The following is a 27,108-nucleotide window of genomic DNA, read 5'->3' on the forward strand; positions in this document are numbered from 1 at the left end:
GCTGCTCTGTGTGCAGCAGCAGCTCCAGCTCTGTGCCAGCTGCAGCCCCCAGCGCTTCTCCTTCCTCCTGTCTTGTGGTTAGCACCAAGCTCACCTCAGCCTGACCACAGCCTGTGCAACGTTCCCTTCTCCAGAGCAAAGCCTTAATGTGCTGCTTGTGGTGGCACTTCCTTGCTCCACTTTAGGACAAATGGCTCTGAAACAGCGGATTTTTAAAAGGAGGTTTTATTGCCAAATCTCAAAGCTCTTTACAAGCAGGAGACAAAGTGCTGCCTTTCCACGGGCTGCAGCAGCTGCTTTTCAGATCGTCATCCACACTTGCTCACTTGCAAACTCACTTCCTTCCTGTCACAGACATGTAAACTGGTGGCACAGCCCAAAACACAGACTCACACCCCAGCACTCCAAGCCCAGAGGGTTTTCAGGCACAAAAAACTCCAGCCTTAGTGCAGCCAGGAATTAGATGCAAGTTTAAATGTGTGTTTAAAGGAAGATTAAAAAAAAAAAGTGCATGGTGGCAGGATGTATGTTGAAAATAGGAGTTGCCATAGAAGGCTGGATGTTTTAGGATGAAACTGCTAAACCTATTAGAAAAAATAGTTAAAACCAAGAGTCTCTAACATAGCATTTGCAGCAGTAAAGTTACTGAGTGATACAGAGATTCCACTTAAGTTATACCTATTTACAAGACATAATACAAATCTAGTAAGATCTGTTAGTACAGCATATACAGTAATTAGCTGTAGCTTGTAAAATGGTTTAATTTGCCCATTTCCTAACAGGTACAGAGTATTTATCTGTTAGGATTCCTTCTGATGGGTATTCAGTAAAATGTCAGACATGAATTCATTAGAATATTGAGTATAATATAAAAATATACAGTAAATATAAGCACATCCTGTAGGTTTGGCTATAACGGAGAGGGATGTCTGGGTATTGTCACCAGCGCTTTACCAGACAAGTATCCACAGAACACACTGCCACAAGAAAACACTGGGGAGAGCAAAAGCATTTGTGTATAAATTAGGGGACTGAGCTACCCCATAAGCTGCTGTCATTCTCCTAGATTTCAGTTCTAGGCTTTGATATGCCTGTCATGAAGTTCAGGACTGGCTTCAGCTTTGGGATATGAACCTGTACCCAGAGTTTGCCTTGGTTTGTGTATATTCCTGTTAGTGTGAACTGGGTTCTCCCCCATCTCTCTCTTGTTATAGAACTGCATCTTGCAAAAGCCTGCCTGCTCTCTGGAGCTGATGTCCCTCGACTTCCAGTGCACACCAGGTTCTGACAGCTCACATTCATACCACACAGTGTTCGGTAAACAAAAGTGCACATGCAGAAAAATATATATAGATAGCAGATAGGCACTGAATGTTGTCTGTGTTCTTAGCCCTTGTCCTAAGTGTGTCTGGAAAGGTGAATATGACCCATAGTTCACATTGAACCTACAGCAGCAAATGGCACAGATCCAGAGTTTGCTCCAGGCTGTGTGCCTCGGGGTGGGCTTAGGAATTGGAAACTTTTTGTCTCAAAGCTAAGCTTTTTGGCACCTGAGTGTTTGATTATGTAGAACTTTCCAAGTGACAGAGTAACAAGTGAACTCTCATACAACATCTGTGGCTGTCTTGAGAGGGGGACTGACTACCAAAACCAAGGCTGGTTTAATCAAAAGAGGAAGAAGCATCAGTTACGGTCGCTACCTGTCTTGCTGTCCGCAGGTGGTGAAAACCAGGAAATCTGGAAGCCCAAAGCCAATCTTTCTGTGCTCAGAGCTGAAGTACCTATGCCTAGCCTAAGAGGAGGCTCAGATGAAATTTTACTGCTACTATGGGTGGTGTTTGCAGCCCCCTGCAGACTTGTGGGACCTGGGAAATTAGAAGAAAAATAAATGGATGAGCTAAGAACAAAGTGCTGGCAAATGAGAGAAAAAGAGTTTAGGTAGCATGTCATTCCTTAAAACCAGACTGGGGAGATTGCCATTTTCCATGTTGCCAGAGACTGGCTCAAGCAAATGAGAAGCCCTCTGGGCTATCTCATGATTCTCCTCAAAGCAACTATAGAGAATAGGGGAGACAACCCAGCTCAGGTATGGGGCTATACAGCAGCAGTGCAAAGATATGATTTTGCCACTGCTGTAATCACTGAAGACCACAGAAACTGGTTGCTCAGCAGGTGGACAGGAAAGGTATGGGAATTGTGCTAGAGCCTTCTGCAATGCCTTCCTTGCCCTTCTGTAGCAAAGCATTTTTATTTTCATATACTTAAGCCATTGGGACCAGCCCCAAGTTTTGTGTGCAAATCGCCTTTCCCTGTATGTGTATCAACTAGAGAGATCTGGGCCAAACCATGTCTCAGGCTGGCCAGGACACACCAGGTAGAGACATGTTCAGTGGCAAGGGGGATCTCATCCAGATCCACTGCCTGATGTGCATGAATCCCAAGACAACATTAAGGGAACACCCATCCCCAAAGCTTCTTAGTGACAGCTCTCCTAGGAAGCTCCTGGGGACCTCCTGAACAGAAGTTATGCAAATGCCTGGCTATTTGTTCCCAACAATGCTGAGGGGATTCCGAGTTACCAGATAGGTATGGTCCTCAACAATAAACAAGTTGAGCTGGTAGAAGACACCTTCACAGGCCAAGTGTAACCTCAATTTTGCTATTAATGAAGGAGAAACAATCAATACTTGCCTGGCAATGCTGCTGCTGCTTTGAGACTTGTGGTCAGTCATGCAGTGCTTAGCACACTTAAAACTCTGCAGAGCCAGCCTCAGAGTGCCTTCATACAGCTGCTCCACATCAGGGACACTACTTGGAGTCAGGAATTGGCCAGTTTGGTTTGCCTCTGTGTGCGGTCACTTTTTAACTGTGGATGTGGTTTTATGAGTGTCTTTGGAGAAGATTAAACCGTTTATCTTTACATTCCTAGATGTCATTGGGCCAGGTGGTCTGGGAAACCATGCCAGCAAGTGAACAAACACTGACTACATTTATCCTTAAATGATTTAACTGGGAAAACCAGATAGGTGCCAGCATAATCTGGTATCTGCTTGTCTGTAAATACAGAGAGGCAGGGGCTTTTGCTAGAATAGCCATTCTTCTCCTTTCAAAAAATCTGGCTTTGTCTGATTAACAGTACTTTTTAAGGCCTGATCTATTGAAAGGACTTTGGACAGAATCCTTAAAGAGCATTCACATTTTTGAATCTGTTCACTGTCCTGTAACCTTCTGCTGTGCTAAGAGGATTAGAAACAGACTGGTATGTACAACATGAAGAAAGAAAGATGCTATAACTGAAAGCTCAATTCTGTCCCACAAGCATGGTGCGTGCACAGCAGAACACCACCTTTAAACACTGGCCTAGCAATGGTACAAATCATAGATGCAAATGTTTAACTTTGATTTTGGGAAAGAAGTCTCTGCAGAGGGTGTCAGGGAGCACTTCTCCTATAAAGAGTCACTAGATCCTTCTGCTTTTCTTTCTGTTTCTGTGTTGCTTCTTTTTTCAGTTCTCCAAGACCTTTAATTTCTTGCAAAACTTGTGTAGCTTGCCGAAGTTGTTCTACTGCCTCATTGAGCAACGTCTCTGCCATCACTGGGGGTCCATTTCCCTCCTGCGCCTGTTCCAACCCTTCACGTAAAACCTTCTGCAGAAGCTTTTCCGCTTTTTCCCTTTCATTTGCAACTTTCTCCTCCATTTTAGCTAAGCATTGATGGGAATCCTTCGGGAAACCTTGGCCTGGAAGTGCTCTCTGTTTATTTTTGGAATCAGACAGCAAGTCTCCCAGAGAAGAAGAGCGAAGTTTGATACCTGAAGTGTTTTCTGTAGAATCTTTCTTCTCAATAGTTGCTTTTACACTCTCCTGGTCTGTTTCTGTAGCTAAGGAAGTCTCTGCCTCTTCTGTTGAAGTTTGCTGTTCCTTCTCGGCAGCAGTTCTCCCATTTCCTTCTTCTGTTTCAGCTGTTGGGGATGTGAACTCTGCTACCTTGCTGGCTGTGATCCCATTCACTGGGGGCTTGGAGCTGCCAGACTCCTGCTCTTCCCAGCCCCCAGCTTCCAGGTCACCATGACTGGAGTTCACTGTGGCAAGCATTTTCTCTGACAAAACCTTAGGAGGAACAGGAGGCTTTGTAACATCTGCAGCACCAATCTCAGCCAGGTTGTCTTTGCCATCATCTCCTGATGATTCCAAGTCTTCTGTCTTTTTAGGTTCAATGGTTGGTTGGTCCCAAGCTACTTTCAGCTTGTCTGACACACTTTTAGGAAGTGGAATTGGAGCTTTTGATACAACCCTGTTGCTGACCTCAACGAGGTTCTCCTTGTTCTCCTCACTTGGGTCTTGGCATTCTTCCACATTCTCCTCTGGACTTACAGAGTCCTCTTCCTTGGCATTTACACTGTCCTTTGATGTGATACCTTCCTTAAGCTTCTTATCTGGAGACAACGGAGGAGACAGAGGTTTTTTATGTTCCTGGTCAGCAACACTGTTCTCTGCTTCTTGGTTTTCTTTTATGACAGTGGGTTTTGCAGGTGGCATAGGTGGCTTTGGAGTTTCTTTCTGAGGTGGTTCATTGTCACTTTCACTGATAGTGGAATCAAAGGTTGGTGGTCCATTGTCTACTATATCCAGATCTAGTCGCAGGATACCATCTGATGTACACTTGGCAGCCTGAAATACAAGATAGAAAGCTTTCAATATCTGTCCTATCATCAATGCTGTGCTCCATCCTTTAACTTCAAGTTAAAGTGCAAAACCCCTACAACCAGCATGGCAAGTGAGGGGTTGCTTCTTCACACTGAGAGAGTTGGGGCTGTTCACCCTGGAGAAGAGAAGGCTTTAAGGAGACCTTAGAGCCCCTTTCAGTGCCTAAAGGGGGCTTCACGAGAGGTGGAGAGAGAGGGCTTTTTCACAAGAGCATGGAGTGATAGGACAAGGGAGAATGGCCTAAAGCTGAAAGAGGGCAGGTTTAGATTAGATTTTCAGAAGAAATTCTTCACTATAAGGGTGGTGAGGCCCTGGCACAGGTTGCCCAGAGAGGCTCCCCATCCCTGGAGTGTTCAAGGCCAGGCTGGAAGGGGCTCTGAGTAACCTGATCTAGTGAAAGGTTCTCTTCCCTGGCAGGAGAGGAAGATGATTTTTAAGGTCTCTTCCAACCCAAACCAGCCCTTGATTCTAAGAAAAGCACAGAATTTATTTTACTACTTCCTTTGATAAGAACGTCTTAAAGCCTGTTCCACAATAACCTTATTTCCTGGTTTTCCTGTGGGCGCTAGTGTTAAGCTCTGCCTGATTTTTATTCATTGTCCTGTGGTAGCAGGATCCCTCTGCCCCTTCATTTACAATATGCCTCCCCAAAGGCTCGCTTTTCTGCTTCTGAGCTTGTCATAAACCAAGCTGATCTTCAGGTTGCTTGGCCAGGAATACTATTGCACTTCCTCCAAGCTGATGTCATCCCTGCCTTACCAGGGTCAAGCCTCAGGTGGTTAAACCTCCTTCAGACCACAGGCTGTGTGCAAATCTCTGTAGTAGGGAGATTTTCCTAAAAAGGATGGACTTTTAGTAAAGACATTGCAGCGTGAAAGCTCAGTGACCCACAGGGACAAACACGGTGACAGCTCCTGTGTGAGGGAACCCGAAACCACACAAAGGCATAGCTGCAGCCAGGGCCAGGCTCCTGCAGTGCAGAGAGTTTAGTTAAAGCCTCTCTTTGCCTTTCCAGCCCATCAGAGAGACAGAGGCAAGCTACATCCTGGCAGCTTGGCCCTGACCCATCCTCACCTGGCCTGCTTTGAACACTGAAAATCAATGTTCATGCCATTTCCTCCATGAATCTGCAGCCAGCAGCCATGATACACATCTTGGCTGTGTATCTGCAGGCTCTATCCCCTCATTCCTGCTTCTGAATTTGTAATCCAGTTTCCCCTGATTTTGGCTGAGGGTGAGAAGCCTTAGAGGTATTAACCTCGGAGGTATCTTGTGAAAATAGTGATCTGAGCAGGGAAGAGAAATGTTTTTAGTGCCTAGGGAAGGGCTGCCTACCTTACTGAACCCGTATTAGGCAACAGAATCCACACTTCACTGTTGCTGTGACTTTTGTCATGTTTTCTTCTGCGGTTTTCTGGAGGATGGGAATCTATGATTCATTCTCATGCATTTCTCCGGGACAGACACTCTCCCTCCATTTCTATGCAAAGTAGAAAGTCTCAAGGCATCTCATTTTCTGCACAAGGGTCATCTGAGTGTTGTGCAGGCACATAAGTCAGAGTCTTGGAAGTTTGAAGAAAGAAGGTTTGATTTAAAAACCTTCCCTGCTTGAGATTAATGCTCTGCTAAAATATCAATCTGTCTGTAGAAACTTTTTCATGAATCACAGGAATCAAACATTAGTAAGAACCTCTTCCCTGGAAATGAAATGCAGGTTTATTTTGTGGGTTTTTTGGTTTTTTTTAAGTGACAGACCCAGAAAATCAGTTAAAAGTAGACAGGTTAGTCTATAAAACTGCCTGGGAGAATAATGTATTTTGTTTCAGACCTAGGGAAGGGCCTGTAAGCTTGAAAGCTCGTCTGCTTTCTCTCGTTAGCTTAATAAAAATACAGCTTCTCCCCGTGGACCGTAAAGTTCTTCTACCTTTAGACCACTATGGCTACAAAAGCATCGTGTCTTAGAAAATAAATATAGGAGCTTTGGTTTCTTCTGATGAAAATGAAACTCTAATGGCTCTGAACAGGTGGTAAAGCAGCTTATGAATTATGAAAAATGAAATATATGTGTTGCAGCAGATAGAGATCTGTGGGAACTTGGAGCTTCGTTAGAGAGGTGCCGGCGCAGTCTTGTCTGGAGGAAGTTGTTTCCCTTGTCAGATTTCCCTGGGCTGTCCCTACCTGGGCTTCTCCCTGGGGTTTGGTACCTGAGTGGCAGGAGCAGCTCTCAGTGATCCCAGCTGGTGGGATGGCTCACTCCAACAGGGTGCACTCACCTCCTTTAGGTGACTTCTTGTGGGTGGCCTGCGTCCATGGGACACCTTCACCCTGTCCCGAGTTACGTGGTCCAAGGAAAGGCTCTCATCTACTTTCACCTGGAACAGGGGGAAGAGGAGGGAAATAAAACAGGAAGAGAGAGTCATTTCTCAAGATATGTCTATAAAGTTGTCACTGTCACACATGAAATGTTGAAGCATTCGGAGAATATTTCATTACTAGTCTTTACCTCAGAGCTCAGTTACAGCCTGCCTGCAAAGCCCTGCATGTGTGTGATGGATATTTAAGGTCTCGGAGTCTTGCAATGGCTAAACTTCCCTCCACCTAAGGGGCATGGAAGAAAGGACACAAGGAGCTTTGTCCTCACTGCACCCTGTGCTTGGACCAGCTCCTGCATGTGGCAGAACACAGCACCAAAACTGCTGTTTCCATCTTAGAGGTGAAAGCTCATTAATAACTGTGACCTGACTGTGAACTGTATCAGCAGCACTTTGTTACAACCCTTCCCTTCCACAGCTCTAATGACTGGAGGATGCTGAGGAGAAGGTGTGAGCAGTGACCTGGATTAATTGCAACTCCAGCTGAATTAACAAATTTACTTCCTGGAATCAGATGAGAAATCCACTGCCTCACACTGGTAGGGAGGGAGGTCCCAGTGCCCTGACAGGTATTTCTCTGTACTGGCTCTGTGACCACCCACCCACGCTGTGACAGTCAAGGGCTGGAGTCTGGTCTACATGGAGGGGCAGCACCAGTGAACAGGGACACTGAAACATCTGTGTGTCCTTGCTACCACAAGTCTGTACAATAGCAAAGCTGGCGAGGGTGAAATAGGGATTTAAACAGAAAAATGGCTGGTATGGCAGAGTGGTTTTACAGCTCCTTCAGGGGAGAACAGATAATCCAAGCCAGCTGAGGGCTTGACCCATTAGCCTGTGCCTGGCCTATGTGGAAACACTTTAAATCTGAGGTTTGATCCTTAATGGAATGAATGAGAATTAGAGGCTGGTTCCCTCTGTAAGGAGGATAACCTCAGGTCACAGGGCCGGGAGGTGATCTGAGATCCCGCCTTGCTGTGCTGCTGAAGAGTGTGCAGAGTTGACTGCCCACTGTACCCATATGGTTTTGCACTCTGCTGAATAAAAGCAAAGTCCAGCCACTCAGAGTTCACACCTCTAGCACTGTATCTACACCGCTCGGCCTTTTTCTCAAAACTTTTATTCACTGCTTTGGTTTCCTTTGCTAAACACATCTTGCTGATGGTTTTGTCCCTCCTTACCCTGCTTGTCTCTTCCTGTGTCATTCCCATGCTGGTGGTGGTTTTATTCACTTCCTTTCAGTTACTGAAAGAACTGCAGAAATGTTGCTCCTTTGGTTTAGCTTAGGGCTCATTTACAAACTAAGAGGGAGCAGGGCAAGGTTAAACAGGCTTTAGGTTGTGCAATTTTCATCCTTCCCTCTGTGCAGCAGGATGGGAGGAGAATTTGAAAGTGCAGGTGTGCTGCGGCCAGCTGAGAGGCAGGCAGGTTTGGTTAGGGCCATGGAGTAACTTTCCACCAGACTTCTCTCCAGACTGCAGGTGGAATAGTTGGTGGACTGAGTCACTTCTGACTTTTCCAGCCCTGAAGACTTGGCGATATCCTAACCTTAATTAAAAATACCTTAATTTCCAGGCTGCTTGGTGCTGAGGATCATGGCAGTGTGGGGGAGATGAGTCTCTCCAGGCTGCATCACAGCTCTGCACAACTCAGCATTGCAGCTGTTTCTCTGCACCAGCCACTTCCACAGGGAGAGGGAAACTCCCAGAAATCCTCTGGTCCCAAACCCTGAAGGGGAGGAACCTGCCCTGCCTTGCACACCATCTTTCTCTTTCCTTGGACCATGGCTGGCATGCAGGAAGGCTAGGGAAACAGGGGTTCAGGGGAAGTTCTGCTTTTAGCTAAAGGAGCCATGGATGAGAACAGACACAGAAACACAGGAGTTTGAACACTGTTTCTCTTACCTCATCAAATACTTTGTTTTTGCCTCTGTTGATCCCTTCATTAAGAGCTTTTATCCACGATTCCTTTTCTTCCAAAGTTGCAGCTTGAAATTTGATATCATGAACCTGAAAGAGCAGAGAGACAATTTTTGCCTGAGCATTCTTTGTCAGGACCACAGGTACCTCTGAATCACTTCAGTTTCTATATAACATCCAGTTCTAGCCTGTGTTTAAGCTACAGGTTCCTTTGTGCTTTGGCATAGCTCCCATGAACAGGATTGTGCTATGCTGGACAACTTGTTGCTGTAGTTTTATTTTGGTAACTAGTAATAAAGTAGTAATAAAGTAAGTTTCTTCCTTCTGCAAAACTAAGGAAGGCATAGCTCTTGGAGCAGCAGTGAGCTGTGCAGCAAATGTACAGCACTGTATAGAGTCAGACTGAAAGTCCAAGTCCTCTTGGCTCGTTCAGATGGAGTAAAATACTTTATCTTCCACTTCCCCCAGATTACAAGGAACGGGAAGGCTGCATGCAGTGGGATCTGCCTGCTTCTCTGTTCCTGTGGCTCTGCAGAACAGAACTGATACAGGAATGTGGGGCACTGACATTGGCTGCAATAACCCTGACCCAGCTGAGCATGGACATGGTGAGGCATAAGAGCAATGTAAGTGCAAAAATTCACCATATCTTTTTCTGTTTGCAAATGAAATCCAGCAGTGAATGCTGCAGACATGCACTCTCTGGGGTCTGAAGAGCTGCCCTATGAAGAAGGGAAGAGTTTGCTATTATGGGAACAGGCAAGAAGTATGAGTCACAAATAAGGAGGGAGGATGGGTGATTGTATGGCCTCTCCTCCAGCCAGCCAGCTCTCCCCTTCCTCTAGCCCCGTGGCTTTGCTCAGTGTTTCCAATCTCTTCTTGACCACAGCAGGGACAATAGGCAGGGTGGTATTTACTTCACTGCTGTTTTCTCTGATCACCTCACCAGTATTATGTAGCTTTGCCCCAGAGAACACTTCAGATGACAGAAATATCATCTTCACATTACAGGTGGCTCCACGGCAAATCTGCTGGGATCCAAACAGCTCCATGTGGTGCCCTAATCCACACTGCACAGACACACAGGAATACTCCTGTGCCAAAGGACATCAGCAACGTTGCAAAATCAAGCACTTAAAAATTAGACACTCCCGGTGTTTCCGGGCTGTAGGGATGTCACCCTGCTGTGTGTGCTCCTCCTAGCACTGTCCCTAACAACAGGGTGGCACTTCCTTACACGAGTTATTCCATGATGTGTTTTATCCTCCTGGGTCAATATGTCTTATTGATTTCACTCTGCTCCAGCCCTGCCCTGGAAACAGAATTACTGATTCCCTAGGCAGTCTTTTCTCTTTTCTGCTCATCACTACAATATCTGGGGGGCTTCGCAAATTCTTTTTCAGAGCAACTGAAATTATCCACCTCTTACAGGTGGGGAAGTGAGCTACAGAGAAGCTTGTTCAAAACACAGCCTTGTGGGAATCTCATTTGGAATAGGTTTTTTTGTGTGGGTATTTAACATTCTATAGGTACTCTGCACCTCCAAGAGCAGTTATAGCCTCGGCTTTTTCGTAAATGAGGCCCCACATTCCAAAATCACAGCACTGTCTATAAAACAGGGACTATATTAAATGACAGAGACAAAGCTAATGGTGACTGACAGTTGAGTGCTCTTAGCAGCTCCCTGTTCATGGCACAACAAAGCAGCAACTGTTCTGGGTCTGAGCAACTTCTGAAGGGACCATCAGAAATTCTGCAGAACTAAAGCCTGATCTCCTTACACCCACTCTTGCTGTTAGAAACCAACTGTTCTTCCTTTCTGTACTTATTCCTTGTGTCAATGCCATGGATTTACATCACAGCTACCAAGTGCCAGACCCTCACAACCAGCATGGCAAGCAGGCAGTTAATTTGGGGGGAAGATTCTTTATTCAGTCAGTTTTCATGTAAGGTGACAGGACCACATGCCTTCCTGAGAGCTCAGAGGGGAGGTTAGGGCCTGACCCACAGCCCTCTGGAAAAAGAGCCCTTTGTCTGGGATGCAGAAGGGCCATGCTAACCAGGAACCTAAGGGGAGGCAAGGCTCCAAACTGGAGCGACAGCCAGATTTTGTTTTAGTCCGAGCTGGCCTGGTTTTGTGTGTGCTTAAAAACTTTTTTTGTTTGGAAACGATTTTGCCCCAAAGCTTTGTGATTATAAAAGCTTATGAGAAAGCTCTACTTGTGAGCAGCTGAGCTGCTGCACTGCCTGGCAAAGACCTGGCAGCCTGCACCAGGGTTTAGAAATCTCCGTACATGTTGTTCAGGGGAAGGATTCCTGCCTCACTTCAAGTTTCCTCTTCCAATGCCACTTTCTGTGCCTCATTCCAAATAAAGCCTCCCAGACTGTGACTAAGCACTGGTGTCAGCAACTCTGTGGCAGAGCAGAGCAAACCTCGGGGTGGGGGTGGCTCCTCGTTAATGAGAAGCTGAGATGTTCCTCTGGCATGCAACCCTTTGCCATCAAACGCAGATCCAATGGATGGTGAGAGAAGGGACTCATGGAAGGTGGCAGCAGAAGGGAGCTAAGTGAGGGAGGACGAGCAGCACAGTGGGACCCTGCTCCCTTGCCATGGGCCAGAGTGGGCAGTGCCAGCCTATGTTGTTGCAGCCCTGCTCCCTGCTTGCACAGCTCCCTGGGGCTGTGACACAGAGGGGCAGCTATCTCCCAGTGCCCAGGTATCTTAATTTTTTTTCCTTTTCATAAAACAGCCACAGACACCAAGGCAGAGTCAGGCTGCCAGGGCTCTGAGGCTCGTGCTCGGGCTGCTGCCAACCACAGCCTCTTTGCTGCCCTGCAGTCCCTGGTCTGTCTGCATCCATCTGTGGCTCCTGTTCTTGGCCAAGGCACTGGGGAGAGGAGGTTAACCCAAACAGGGATGGGACCTCTCTGCAAAGCAGGAAGCTGCAGAGGAGAGGCAGGAAGGAGCTGCCTGTCACTGGGACTGCACAGTACTCTGAGACTACCAGGCTCTCAACAAACAAGGAACAAATGAATGTATCTTGTCTGCATTTTTACTCATTTAAGTATTTACAGATACCAGCAGATGCATCTAAAGATGGATATTTCCTACAAAACATTAAGCAGGGTCTGTTCTCCAGCACGAATTTAAGGCAGAGTCAGTGACACCAATATGAGAGGGCAGTGGGCAGGGTAACACATTTGCACTCCTTCTTGCTAAGCCAGCTGAGACTGAGTCATGCCATAAACAACAGGCTGGTGTGCCAGGAAAAGCTGTCATGGCCAAACCTAGTGACCATTGTAAGCCATGAATGCAGGCTGTGCAATTTACTGACAGTTACTCAGGGCACAGCACGGCCGGTCAGCTCCTGCTGAATCACTGCTGAGATGTCATGCAACAAGAGCTCCCACGCGGATCACTGTCTGTGACAGCAGTGGCACTGGCTCCCCGACTGCTCCTTGTCTTCCCTGAGACATCAGTCTCCTCAAGCAGTGACAGGCTGATGGCTATGCTGAGCCTGCTTTCCAGGAAAGAGAACTGTTCTGGGGTCAGTCTGTTGTACCTGCACTAAATGATTTAACAGGCAAGTGCTGGAGAACTGTGTAGCTGCAGTGTAAGACTGTTACCAACACTTCTTCTTTGCTGAGCAATTCTGCAGATCTGCTGCAGAGCTAGGTGACAGAAACCTATGCTTGGTCCTCACCTGTTTCAATGCAAAGCCTGGTGTTGGCTTCAGTTCGGTGGGGCTAGGCTAAACTGGACTCTGAATTGCTTGTGAACTACTGGGGGCATGTGTTCCCTTCTGCTGACTTTTGGTACAGGGTGGTCACCTCCAGCAGAAGCTGGAGCAGAGCTGGGTCAGTAACATCTTAAATTACCATGAGAGCAGCAGAGTCCATCTGCCAGATGGGAGATAATTTCTTGCTGCCTTCTACATGACTTCATTATGTTAGATCATGAAGGGGAAAGTAGAAGCCAAGGGATTCCCTGCTTGTGGCAGAGGGGGTTGGAACCAGATGATCTTTAAGGTCCCTTCCAACCCAAACCATTCCATGTTTCTGTGTGATGACTGACAGAGGATTCTGGTGGTTTTCTGTAGCTGAACCAAAAGCTACGTTATCCCTGGGAATAATGCAGCATTTCTGCCAGACTGGCAGACCCCAGGAGCAGACTCCCTCAAGCCTCATTGCATTCTACTGCAGCTTCCAGGCTGGGCCCCTGGTGAAGGCAGTTCCAGATACCTCAAAAATTGATGAAGGGAAAAATAAGCAGTGAAAGTTTCCACCCCTAACCACAGGTGCGAGGATGCGTGGGGAGCTGCAGGATTGCTGGTGGACTATTTCCCTTACTACCACCCTTTTCCCTGCAGCTGAAGGTTTTCAGAACCACTGAATACCAGACTTGTGCCAATCTCAGTAATTTGCACAGTTTACACCAAGCATCACTTACACTGCTTTTTTGCATTGTGAACAGTACATTTTAAAGTCTCTGGGCCAAGGCTGCTGCCCTTTTTTAGAAGCCCAGCTCTCTGCATCCAAAAGTTTTCATTTAATTGCTGTGGATGGAATGAAGCATCTGAGATTTCTAAGCAGAATGGGGTTTTTAAAAGCACACTGCCAGCTTCCTTCACTGAAGAATTGAAGCTCAGGGGGCACTGCTTGCTTTCAGTTCCATACCAGGGCAGGCATGTAACATGCTCATATTGTCACAGTTTAACAAGAATGTCATCCTTGTGAACAGGCCAAGCAGAATCTGGGGCACATTCATCAACGACCAGTGTTTAGCAGGACAACTTATTTATTCAGGTGCAACTTCAGCTGCAGAGTAGTTTAAACTGACTGATTCATCTCTGCTCAAAAATATCCCATCCAGGATTTAAACTGGGATTCCCCTACAAGTAAACTAGGCTCCCTGTATTCAACATTCATGCACTGAAACAGAAAAGGCCTTTCCTAGCTTGTTCCTAAGTCCCTCAAACTCATTCCTTAGCATTATGCTCAGGAGAGAGGGTGATAAAAAAAACCCTAGCAAGATGTGGCAGGGCTTGGCAAGCTGGCTCACAGGGTGATTTTAAACTGTGGATGGCAGCAAGCCTCCCAAATGGAAAATGTTTAGCTGATATATATCGCCACAGCTGTGATTTCAAAACAGAAGAAGGACAGTTGTGTACGTTGGCCTCCTAATTGAAGCCCGTGCTAGCATCTGCCAAAGTATGTTGTGTGTCAACACCCTCACCAGATTCCCAGCCAAAAGAAGGGCGGGAGGGGAGCTACAAACAGGGAACTTTTCATTTATAAAAGCCCTTCCTTTCACCAAAAGAGCCTTATAAAAAGTAGCCTCTATCTAGGTCTCTATTGAATCAGTGGCATGAAAAACAGGGTAGCTGTAAACTTGCCAGCATGCCAAAAGGATGAAGTTACCCTTTTGGGCACAGTTTGGGCATATTTTTCTCATAGCAAGAAATGAGAGGTTTAGGAATAGGTCTCACACCCTGTATTGATTCATAGAGCAGTGCAGAGACATATGCAGCTATTACACAATTCTCCCTCAGTAACATTCTCACAGATAATACCTATTCCCTATTGTGCTGCCCATCTCTGAGCATGCAGGGTATTATTGGCCTCCCTGGGAATAGGTGTGCACTTCAAATCATGGAATCCTAGAGTGATTTGGGTTGGAAGAGACCTCAAAAAGCATCTAGTTCAACCCCTCCTGCCATGGGCAGGGACAACTTCCACTAGACTAAGTTGCTTCAAGCCCTGTCCAACCTTGGATGCTTCCAGGGACGGAGCAGCCACAGCTTCTCTGGGCACCCTGTGCCAGGGCCTCCCCACCCTCATGGGGAAGAATTCCTTCCTAACATATTCTGGGCTCTGTCGCTCTGCAGGAGCTCACTAGCCCAGGGTTTTGGGGCAGGACAGTCCTTGTTTTGTTGTTTTGAATGAAGTTTAGCACAATGGTGCTCTGAACTCAGCTGGGGTCTTATTATACGAATAAACACTAAGTGACTGGAGTGAAAGAATAAGCAACAGTGACAACAAGGACTAAACAATCTCCATTTATTTAAACAAAATGGAGATGGGGGAATGCAGCGAGTTGGTATTTTTGGCTGTTCATGTTCTTACGGAAATGAATGTGTTTTGTCCCTCACAACTTCTCAGATTTGCATGAGGAGACTTAGTAAGAACTCTGAGGCAAATAAAATCACATTGACAAAGTGTGATATCCCAAAGCAACAATGAAGCATCCTAGCCCATAAAGATGCTGAAATGGATAGCATGCAAGTAGGAACTGAGGAGAACTTCCAAAGATGTGTAGTGATGAAGAACATAGATAGGAAGTAAAGCAGGGTGTCCTTGCATAACCAGTGCTCAGATGGATGTATAGTCTCTTTGCAATGCCAGCCTGGGTTTTAGGTTCTGGATCTAACCAGATGCTGTGCAGGAAGCTACAGATGTAGCGTTTCACAGATTCTGCAAAATAAATCTTTTCTCCTAGGAATTGTTTGGCTGCAAGTAACTGTACACTGGAGTTTCTCAAATCAATAGTTCCAACTCCAGGAATTGTCTCAGTACATGGACTGGGATTATTGATTTCACTGGAACATGGGCAAAGCTGCAGCATCTACAGGTGCTCACAGGATGTGGAGGAACTATAGGGAATGGTCATTCTCCACTTCTTAGGGAGTACTGGAAGAAAGAAAATGATAAGGCAGGAAAAGAATCAAGAGGAAAAAGTTGAGCCACAGGAGGACCCTTTCCCCACAACATGAAGAAAGTCCACATGGCAGTGGCTTTCCTTCTTACACACTGTAGACCTTTCACAGCTACAGGTCATTTCTCCCAGCTTCCAAGGAGCTCAGCCTCAGAGCCTTTCATCTGCTCTGGGCACAGCTGGCTGGGAACTCACTTTGGAGTTAGCAGACTCGAGGGTGATGAGAAAGGCAATCCTACCTTCTTACCCGGGGAGCGGATTAAAATGAAACGATTTTTCCTTTTTAGTAGTGCACGCAGCTCCTGGCACTTGTCATAACTCTCCAGTTCCACTGTTTCTATGCACTTCTGTTCATCCTGCAGAGAGGGAATGAAACATTATTATGAACAGGAGGCTCTGAAATCTATCATAGACCATCAAATTCTGCATGTCTTCCCTTTGCATCCGTCTAAAAGCTCTTCTGCCTTAAAAATGACCTGCATGCAGACAGCAAACCCCATAAATCAGGCTGGCATCTCACTAAAGAAACACCTTGGTCTTTAAGCTACAGGCCTAGTGGTCCACAGTGGCTGAGCAAATAACAGGCTGGGGACAGTAACACCAGCTTTTGCCATTGCTGTTGGCCTCATCCAGGGATCTGCAGCCAGAAGTGACACTACCTCCTCCCCACAGTGAAAGGAGGAGATGTAATCCTGCTTTTTCACAGGGAAGATGACGCAAGCATCATGATGGTCCAAGCAGCCCCCTCAGGAAGCCTGAGGCAGAGCAGGTATAAGAGGGAAGTCCTGCTGCCACAATGAGCTGAGGCAGGCTGGTCCTCGCATCACAAAAGTCAGCAGGAGCCATATGTGATAGACACAGTCCTCTTGCAGCCACGCTCTGAGCTGTCAAAATGCTTAGGATTGGAAATACAGCCCTGTACAACCAGCAAAACTGTCTGGGCCAGCCTCTCAGTGGGGAATATTTATCTCTGGAGTATCTCCACTGATGACTGCCGGCCGCGATCTTGGCTTATTTCTCCCAGTAACATAACTAAAATTCCACACGTGGTGCGTGGCTCAGTTCAGCTGCAGAGCACCATCCCTAATAGGAAATGCAGCGTAACACTGGGCAGATAATATTCTTCATGTCTTGGTAGCCCAGCAGAGACCAAAGCTCCCTTTTGCTAAGCACAAATGAGCAGTGAGAATCTCAGAGCAGTTCTTGCCAGTGAAGTGCTACCGTCAGCATGGCTCATGAACCTCTCCAGTACCATCCTGAATTAAAATCGCTGGCCATAACCACCCCCAGCTCAGGCTCTGCTCCCAAGGCAGCTCCTTGTGCCCGTATGAGTTTGTATTTAGCAATTCCTGTAGCGGAGAAGGGGGTGTGGGATGAGGAAACATGTCGCAGCCAGGAAGCTGCTGCGTGGCTGGAGGCAGGGAATGAAGAGTTCAGAGGGAAGTGGGCTGCGGGGAATTTCCTCCCTTTACCACTTGACATTTAAGTCGCTGTGCAGAACTCAGGCTGTGTTTCAGTTTTTTTAACCCTCCTTTCTGGGGATGGGGGCCCGGCAGAGCTGATGCCAGTACACAGAGCAAGTCCTGGGCCACCAAGGGACGTCTGGATCTAATTTAGGTTTATTATTTTAATGACATTACTGTTTATTTCATTTAACACTGAGTAGGTGAATGTGAACTGGGAAAACACATACCAGGAGGAGGAGATTAATCCTGCCCAAACCTAAAACCCAGCTGATAAAATCCTGCTGATGCTACCGAGCCCTTTGAAGGCTCCTGCTGCAATCCTGGTATTGCAATGTCACTGCAAAAGGACAAGGATGGAAATAATAACCCCTCCTCGGCCAACAAATGACAGAGAAGGGTGAGGTCAGGAATACATGCCTCGGGGATGGGTGATCTCATCCTGGCCCTCAGAGGACGACCGCCCACGTTACAGCCCTGCCACACGGTGCAGCTCCTTTGCTAGGCTCAGGATGCAGAGAGCTTGGCAGTGCTCTGACCTGAGACCAGCACCAAGCCCACCCTCCCTGCTCTCAAGAGCAGCTCTGTCCCCAGCAGAGCCCCCATCACCCTCCTCGTCCACTCCATCCTTCCTGCCTCTTAGACAGGAACTCTTCCTCTGATCCCATGCAAGCCTTGCTCCACTTCCTAAGGGCTGTGGAGCACCAAGCTGGGGTACAAGAGGACTTGGCAGCGTGGAGAGACGTGGCTTTGCTGTGAGATTGCCTCTTGCCTTCCAGCTGCTTCTCTTCTCCCTAGGGAGGCGTTGGGGACTGTGACCTGGGCAGGGAACAGGGGCAGAGAGGATGGGCACATGCAGGATGCTGTCTCCCAGAGACACCTTGACTGTGCAAGCTATGGCTCCTTCATCTCAGGGATCTGAACTTCTCAAGTGAGTTATCCTCTTCAGGGAGGGCGGGGAAGAAAGCAGCCAGGGAAATATAAAAACTCCATGTCTGAGGCAAAGGAAAAGCATCTGAGTTCAGGGAGCACCAGAATGGGGCTTTTGTCTCTGTTTTACCCTTGGCAAGCGGCCATCCCCTCTCTGTGAGCCTACCTGGCTTCACAAAGAGATCCTTTATGTCTGTCCTGCCCCACTAAGATAAAGAATGAAAGACCCAACCCTGACGCAGGTCTCCAGGTCCCTTCAGCCTCCTGGGACCTGGAGAACACTCAGCACCAGGCAGAGACAAGGTCACATCCAGACTGACACACGTTCTGGATAAGCTCAATCCTGGTACAGAACCCCTACATTCATGACTTAACGCAGAAAAACTATTCCATTAGCTCTTCATGGAGCAGATCCTGTGATATAAACATATCTGTGTCTGTTGGCTTGGCCTTGAAGAAGAAAATTACTGAACACCTGGACACATTAATACATGTGCTTAACCAAAGAATCACACTTGGCAAGCAATTTCATTAATGAAAAGTTGATACAAATGGGGGCAAAAAAGACTCCCTGAACCTTTTTTTATATAAAGGTACAATTCTCAGCAAAGACCTCCTCACTGACACACACTCATGGGCTGAGACCCTCCATTCAGTGTTAAATGTTTAGACCTGAAATAATAATTTATTTCTCTATTTGAAGTTCTCAAAGTGTTTTAATGAATGACTTTTGGGTATACCTTGCTATCAATTTACCAGGGCAAAATGCAGATGTTAAGTGTCCAACTGTTGAATGCCAAGTAGATCCTCTGGTCTCTGGAATCTAGTAGGATCTTTCCTTGTCAAATAATACACTTACAAGGAAACCCTAAACCAACAGAAAAACAGCTCTAAGTGCTAGCTGCACTGTTCAGGGGAAAAAAAAATCCAAACTCAAGACTGATGCTTTCTAATCCATGACATGATGATAATGATCTGTCTGGTCACTCTACTTAGCATTACCTGCTCTTCAGATGCTCTCTCTGTAGATTTTTTTATTCTGGCAAGAATATGCAGAGACAAGAAGATGAGAAACCCCATTAGAAAATAACCTGCTTGGTTCTGTGCAGACCTGCAAAGTAGTTTCCTGGGATCCGAGCACTATGTACTTGCATCAGTGCCTCCTTTCCTGACATTTGGGTATGTAATATCATACAAACATTTTGCTTAACTGAGTCATCATTTAGGTGAGGATGCAGATGCAGGGTGCTGTAGATGGAGGCACAGCAGAGAACGAGAAATCCATCTCCCTTCATTCCCCACCCACTGAAAGAAACCTGAAGCCGTGCGGGATGACTTTCACCCCATCTGCTCCAGGTAACACAATAGCCATTTGCCATTTGCCTTCAGGAGGTGGCACTGCTTTAAACCAAACCCAAAGCCTAACAGATGCAACTTGGGGAACACTCTCCCAGGGCAGGTCAAGAGCACATTCCTGGAGATTGTTACTGATGATGATATACAGCGTTGTGTGCTGCTCAGACTGTACTGTTCAGTAACACTGTACAATGTTCTTGTCTCTATCTGGTGCTGGCTGTCTCCTCTGCTCTTGTTTTGCAACCTAAACCTCAGCTACAAGTGCAGCCAGGCTCATGCAACTCCATCAACAAGGTGGCCTGCATAGGAAACAACTGTGAAAGGCAACATTAGCACCTCTTTGTGAAGGGCTGGACACGGGAGGGTCTGAGAAAAGCACACTGAGTCCAGGGCACTAACTCAGTTCCTGGAAATCTGATGGGCTCAGACCAGCTGAAATGCTCAGCCTCCAAACCTGCCTGCCCACATGGAAGCTGACCTCCCTCCCGTTTAATCTATCTAATTTAGGATACATATGGAGAGATGCTTTCTATTACTGTTGCCTGAGTTTTTTATCTCCTTTTCAGCAAGCACTGAACAACCCCATTTGTAAATGTTTCAGCCTGAGGATGGTCTGGAATGCTCTGTCCTTCTCCAGGGTCACACAGAGCAGATATGTGGAGATGGTCCAGTGGGAAAAATGGCACCTTGAGCTCCAGAAATGCAAACCAACATAGCACTTTGTACCACTGACTCTACTTAGACATCAGCTCTTCCCATCACAAAAACTTAGTTCCCCATTTGTAAGATAGAGACAGCCACACTGCCCTGACTCACATTAAAGGAAGATAAATACAGTAATAAACATGAACTGCCTCAATTCTGCAGCAACAAGACCCCTCCTGAGTGCAGAAAATTGCCATTTCCTTTGGTTTCCCCGTAGTAAGTCTGCACAATCACATGTTATCCTATTGTGCTACCAGATAATTTTGCAGCAATTTCCTCTCCTAAGACATTTGACTTCACTGTAAGCCAGTTTAATAGCCTATAGATATTAACATGATCCCTTATTTACAATAATGGGACCTTGCAGCTACTGTAGCTTACAGATGCAATTTATTACAGGATGTTACCACAATCCGCAGGCTACCAGAAAACATTATGCCTGGTTGTTACAAATGCCATTTTCCTTGTTGAGATAATAAAATAACCCTTTAAATGATTGGGATTTTTCCTTCTTCTGAATGTCTGTGAAAATTAATCTTACTTTAAAAGCCTCCTTTTCCCTTGTGGTAATGAGAGCCTCCATGTATCTTGTTTTTAAAGGCATGCCCTTAAAAAAAACCTACGTCATGTTTATAGATTTTGAATCTGCAGGTTCCTGAAGCTTCAGCTGGAGTAAACAGGTGTCCAGGACACTGGGAAATGATCTACAGAGAGTCAACAGTTTGCAGGACCAGGCTGCATCCCTCTGGGTAAGAGAACCTTCCTGCTTTTCCTGCCTTCCGAGCTGCTTATCACCTGACATTGACTTCTCCTGTCATTATTCTTACACTCTTCATGACATTTCACAGCTAAGAACAAATGACACCAGAAAGCTTTGGGATTTGGGAAAAGCAGGAGTGTTCAGTGTAAGGGAAGAGGTAATACCCTTTAACCTAAACTGTTTATAGCAAATCTTCTTCATTAGGCAAGAGTATGTTTTCAAAAAAAAGAGAACTGAACTCACTGTCAGTGCTGTTGTTCCTGAAACCATCGCAGCAATGCAGCTGCTGAAACATTTCCCCATTCTTCTTCCCTTGACACACTGCACATGAAGCTTTACATGATTTTGCTTTTATATTGTCCTGATGCCCACACATGACCCAGATCCTCTTGGGCCAGACACCTCACAGGCACGTGGTCCTTGTGCAGACCACACTCCCCCACCCTGCTGCACACACAAGCCACCACAGGGCTCACACCTACCCACCCCTCATCTCAAACCTCTCTTCATTGTAGCTTGTGCTCTGCACTGTAATTTCTAACTTTTGGGGCAAACTCTCCTCTTGCAGAAGCTGCTTCCAGAAAGCTGGAGGAATGAGGGCTTGACTCAGGAAAGAGCCACCCGGCAGGACCAGCCCTGCACTTTTCATTCTTCTTGCCTGAAAATGCAGGACAGATTTGGCTTGGCTCTTATTCCTCATTTGTCTGGAAACAGCTCTAAGTGCGGCCATGAACTTAAGGCATGCAGTTTATCCAGGGAAGTCCAGAACAAGGCTCCCAGGGGTCCTTTGCTCAGAACTGGCTCAAGCAAAGGGAAAAGATGAGCCAAATCCAGACTGTCCGTGCTTAAAGAGGACAGCAAGCACTCACAATCTCATTCTGCATCCTTCAGTGGCTAAAAGAAACCCTGAAGAGTCTGGCTGGCAACAATCTGAGCTGCTTGAGGGGTGCCAAACAGCTGCAGGGTTGCCTGCCATCCCCTCAAGTGGCAGGTGGGAAGTCAGCCTGCTACAATCACTTTTATCCTTCAAAAGCCAAAACCTCATAGCACATATCCTGCTTCCGCCCAAAGCTTTACTCCGTTCACCTTCTCACAGGATGTCCTGCCCCCCTTTTTATTATTTTGGCAATGATTCTGTCAAAATATTCAGTGGCTAAAATGTTTAGGATATATAATATATTTAAAAGCGCAGCTGCTGTCTCTTTTACAGCGTTTACCCTTCCTGGAGATAACTGGAGAAGCCCTTTTGAAAGGAATGGGCTGGAGGGAAGAGTAAAAAACACAGGGACATGCATGTGTCCCCAGGGGCCTCCTCCTGTCCCTCATCCCAGGCCATTAGCTGTGACCATACCTCGTCCTCGTAGACCACGAGCTGTGTTTTTCGTAGCTGGATGTAACGATCCTTCCACAGCCCCAGAATCCCCCCGCTGCTTTTTTTAATCCAGCCATATTTCTCTGCAGTTGGAGCAGACTTTGGTTTCTCTGAGACCTCTTCCTTTGTATCCTGCAAGGACAGAAGGGATAACGAGTTACATCCAAAGCACTTTCCATTACCAGAAAACCTGCCCAGAGAAGATTTTGGCACCCAACAAACATCGTCTCTCCCCACCACATCACAATGGGAGACTGGTGGGGAGACAATGGCATCTTCCAGAGGACAACTCAACCAGCTCCCACAGGCCTGGGGAGTGGGCACAGACCCAGCCACCTTGGTGACACTGTTGGGATGGCAGCAAGTCCACCTTGCTCCTCTGTTCCCCCAGGGGCTCTGTTTCCCTCTCTGGGGAGGTACTTCTTGCTCACTTGTGCACCTTGGAGAAGAACAGCCTCTTCTCCTCTTTGCTCCTCCAGCTTTCTGATGAATCCCAGCAGGATGGATTCTGCTGGCATTGGTAGCAACACTCATATTTTAGCCCAAGGCCACTTCTGCAAGCTTCTCCTCTCTAGGTGTCTATGCTTGGCTATTGTCCTCAAACCAATTCCTGTGGGCAAATCTACAGCATGAGGGACAGGACTTCATCACATCTGCATTAAAGTGTTCCTGGCAGGTCAGAGAGCTTTCCTCCTCTCCAGTGCACTGACAGCCTTTGCAAAGGCAGGATCCCCATATCCCTCCCTTGGAGAACCCCATGGACCCCTCAATAAGCCTGTATCCCTGCAGCAAGGCCAGGGGAATCCCTCACTGAGCCAAATCCCCTTACACAAACACCTCACCAACCTTGTGATTTGTCAGGAGAGGCCAAGCTCAAATCCTCCAGCCTCCTCCCAGGAACCCCACTGTCCCCCAGACTCTGTTTCCTCTATGTCCCCATAAGTAATAGCAGCAATCCTGCTGCAGAGAGCTGGCACACAAAAAGAGGATGTGTGGCAAGAGAGCCCCAAACATCCCAAAATGGCCTTCACTGCACAAACTGGACCAGCTGGAGCTCAGACATCTTGTTTCATAACATGAGAAAATCCCAAGTGCATGGAACAGAGTCAGAGCTGGACACTCCCATAGCCAGGACAGAGCAACTGTGTACGGGCGAGCTTCAAAAATTTGGAGGAGAGCCTTACTAACGAATCTGTTTTGCCAAACTCCCACTGAACACACCCTTGGATAGCAGCTTTCATCAGGGTAAGCTCTTATTCCAAAGAGAGAGCTTGCACCCATAAAAAGAAGAAAAACAGCTCAAACACTCCATGCACCCACATTTATTCTGACCTCCACTAAGGTCAGGAAGAGGCTGGGCTTTGCAGGTAGTCTCGGATCCAGACTGGGAAAAAGGAACTCAAACAAACTGTGTTTCACCTAAAAGAAAATTGGGCCAAAACCTGTAACAACTGTGGTGCCTTTTGTAGAAGTTATTTCAGTTGTACTGAGCTTCATCTGAAGCAGCCACAATACAGGATGACTGAGCATCAAAAAGTTTTCCGGGAAATGAGAGGGACTGCGTAGGGTGGGTTTTTTTTGAAACTTGACTTTTTAGGTTGCCAGGAAGTTGTATTCAGTTGAGATCTGCAACTTCAGCAAACATCAATTCCTGCACAAATATAGACCTGCTGGTTTCCTGATCAAGAACCCTTTTGATGTAATTTTTAGATAATTGGGCATGGACTTTAACCTCCCTTGTAGCACTTGTGGATGGATGTAGCTGTATGAAGAGTTTATTTGAGTGAGTCCAGACCAACAACTGCTAAAATGTTTTTACTCTTTAAGTCTTTTTTTTGCTTGGCACGTGAATTTTTGCTGAGATTTTTCCTCCACCTGGCAGAAAGGCTGAAATCACATGATAAATACACCTATCCGTGCTCTGCTCTGCAGAGTGAAAACTACTCCGGTTTTGAAATAAAAGTACTCCCTGTGAAGACACAGCACATAACGCCTACCTCTGAAAAACAACCACATGTTGGCACCTCTGCACAAGGCACAGGGAGGGCAGAGCTGGTTTGGGGTCTGGCTCTCCAGCCTTCCAGGGACAGCACATCCCCTCCTGGGCATGGAAGGGTTGCCTTGGAGCTCCCCAGATCCCTCAGGAGCCCTGGTTGGAACCTCTGCCTGAAAGAAGCCATGCATGGGGCATCCTCCATACCAGGCAGGACTTCCTGCTGTGCCAGTACCTTGGAGCATCCACACAGAGAACCCGTGACTCCAAGCCCCACCTGAGCATCCCAGGAGAGGGAAGGTGCAATAGGATGGAGAGTGCCACAGGCAGAGTGCTCTGTGCCTCGCACTGCACAGGGGTCACCTGAGCCTGAGCTGTCTTCTCCAGTCCCTGCTACAAGGCAGATATGAGGGGTGTGATCCTGCACTCCATGGGTATGCTGAGCTGCTGGGCTCTGGGTCAGCAGCTTCCCCCTCACACGTACCCAGCATGTCCCACGAGGGGGGACAGGTGCTGTAATCCCTCACCTGCAGCTTAAGGACATCAAAAAACCCAGATAATGCAACTAGGCAGTTTGTTCCTGCAAAAGCAAGAAGAGTCTTGAAGATAGTGCCTGACATTTTTTCAGATTATTTTTATGCCTGCTCTGCCCCAAATTGGCAAGGGGAGGCTGGCCAGGGAAGGGCACCAGGAGCAGGGCATTTTATCCATCCTGTGTTCTCCGCCTGCGATTCATGATTAAAATGGGAGCATGACACAAAGACAGGAGTTGCCGTTGTTAACTCAGCTATATATGAGCATTCTGCAAGAAATATTAAGATATCCTTCCTAGGGTGTCCTTGGGTTGGATCCATTCCTGTCACTGCGGTAAATCCATGGTAAGAACCTCCCTGACATCAGCCAAGTGAGCCAGTGTAAACGAAGGAAGAACTGACTTATCCCAGTGCTGGCTCAAACACATCACTCTCAAAACCAATCTATAGGAGCCATTTTAGCATTTTATATCGTGGTGGCATTAGAAGTGAAACACAAGTTCCACTCCTTCAGCTTGGTTTAGCCTCACGTTTTGCAGTTCAGTGGAGAACCCAAATCAGACAGGATGGCTTTTTATTTAACAATTAGGCAGTTCTTCCTCCTCTCCCTACCCTGTATTTTACAGGCCCACAAACCCACGTACTCTTCATGTCTTCCAACAAAACAAACCCCGTAGAGCTGAATCACAGTGCTGCTTTTAAAGTTACTCAGAGCATAGAAGTGCCTTAGCCAGTTACATCAACTTCACTTCAAGCAAGCAGCTCACTTATAGAACTCTCCTTCCTACCAAGGCGCTGATGAACAACTCCGAGGAGACAACCTGCATCCCCACACCTCCACCCTTTTTCTCCCTTTCCACATTATCTCCCAAACCTGGCTGTTAACATTTCCACTTCTCCCCAGCCTGCTGGAGCAGAACTACCTCCCTGGAAACAAACTGCTCAGATCCACGTGGAACCTGGGGAACTGCCTCTGATGCTCCCTTTTGCAAGCAATCCCTGGAAGATTCCTGTATCACTAAAGAAGGGAAGCTGGTGAGATGGTCAGTCAATGCCGGGCGAGGTGCGAAGCCCCTTTGGCCGGCGGCTGCCAGCTGGAAGCAGTTTCTCTGCTGTGGATTAATTTCATGGATGCCAGCGGATAATAACAACTCTCAGTCACTACCAACTTGGGCTGCTTTGCCGTCTCCCTGCTGTTTTAAAAGAGCTTTCATTCTTGCCGCAGAATGTTGGGAGCTGAAATAAGGGGGTGAGAGGGGGGAGAGACAAGCCACAGCTACAGGGATCGCATGTACCAGAGCCTGAAGTCCTCCGGCAGTCTGTCCTACCGGGAGCTTTCTTTGTGCATGAGCAGCAAAACCTCATCCAAGGAAAGGAAGCAGGAATAATTGCGTGGCCAGACGAGGAGAGAAAACGACCTGTTTAACTTCCTAACAAATTTGTGGCATCTTAATCAATCCTCGCAGGGATGGATTACTGGGGTGTGTGATCCCATGGAGGAGAAAACCTACGTGTGCAGAAGAAGCACCACTGCCCTTCTCCGAGTTAAACCCGTCCCAAGCAGAGAGGAGGAGAACAGAAGTGGGGAAGGCTGGAGGTGCGTAGTCATGTCCGAGCTGGCGGTCTGACCCAGGCCGGGCTTCAGCAGGGCAGGACAACACCCCAGCGGGAGTCACTCGGGGTGGCCCGAGCACGCGTGGAACCAGCCCGGCTCTGCCAGCGCCGGCCAAGCCCGGCAGCCCCTCCCGGCCGGCCAGCTCCAACATCCCCCGGGCTGCGGCGATGCGCTGCCCAGGCTCTGCCCGAGCCGCTCTGGGACTGCTGGGGATGGGATTCCCCCCGCCCCGCGGTCTCCTTCGCTGTCCCCCGGGCGCAGCGGGGCCGGGATGTCCCAGCGCCGGCGAACACCCCAAAACACCCCGAAGTGGCGCTGCGGTCCCTCCGCCCCGGCAGGCGCTTCTCCCGCCCGGCCCGGGGGTGTCCCCTCCCTGTCCCGCGGTCACCCCGCTCCCCGTCCCGCTCCCGGCCGGACTCACTTGCTCCATGGCTCCTCGCCGCCCGCTCAGGGGCTCGGCCACCGCCCCGCTGCCCCGCTGGGCTCCGGGCGGACGGTCATGCCGGGCGGGCGGGGGTGCCGGCCCGGGCCCCGCCGCTCTTCCTCCGCAACAACTTCTCGGGGAGCCGGAGCCGCGGCAGCAGCAGCACCGCCGGGTTTCCGGCGGCTCCGGCGCTGCCAGCGAGGAGGCGGGGATGCCCCCGCCGCCTGGCCCGGCCCCCCCGCCTG

The 27,108-nt window shown here is 47.7% G+C and overlaps 1 protein-coding gene across 1 annotated transcript; it reads right to left on the minus strand.

Annotated features, from left to right (window-relative positions):
- Positions 1–209: 209 nt before the first annotated feature.
- Positions 210–27,073, minus strand: PLEKHO2 (pleckstrin homology domain containing O2). The gene is made up of 6 exons (XM_085070336.1): positions 26,861–27,073; positions 22,278–22,430; positions 15,952–16,068; positions 8,983–9,087; positions 6,980–7,078; positions 210–4,670 (listed from the first exon to the last, which is right to left on the minus strand). Exons 1-6 carry the CDS (start codon positions 26,867–26,869, stop codon positions 3,432–3,434), a joined length of 1,722 nt encoding a protein of 573 aa, XP_084926462.1. The 5' UTR covers positions 26,870–27,073; the 3' UTR covers positions 210–3,431.
- Between the last annotated feature and the right edge of the window lie 35 nt (positions 27,074–27,108).

This window comes from Lichenostomus cassidix, chromosome 10 (genome assembly GCF_008360975.1).
Source record: "Lichenostomus cassidix isolate B80296 chromosome 10, HeHo_3.0, whole genome shotgun sequence".
In the NCBI taxonomy this organism is placed as follows: domain Eukaryota; kingdom Metazoa; phylum Chordata; class Aves; order Passeriformes; family Meliphagidae; genus Lichenostomus; species Lichenostomus cassidix.

Bases quoted from the DNA above. Each gene is read 5' to 3' on its own strand.
- PLEKHO2 (XM_085070336.1), bottom strand. The intron at 16,069-22,277 runs GTATGGTCACAG...CCCTCTCTGCAG, and splicing joins TCGTGGTCTACGAGGACGAG to GATGAACAGAAGTGCATAGA. The intron at 7,079-8,982 runs GTAAGAGAAACA...CCCCTGTTCCAG, and splicing joins AAAACAAAGTATTTGATGAG to GTGAAAGTAGATGAGAGCCT.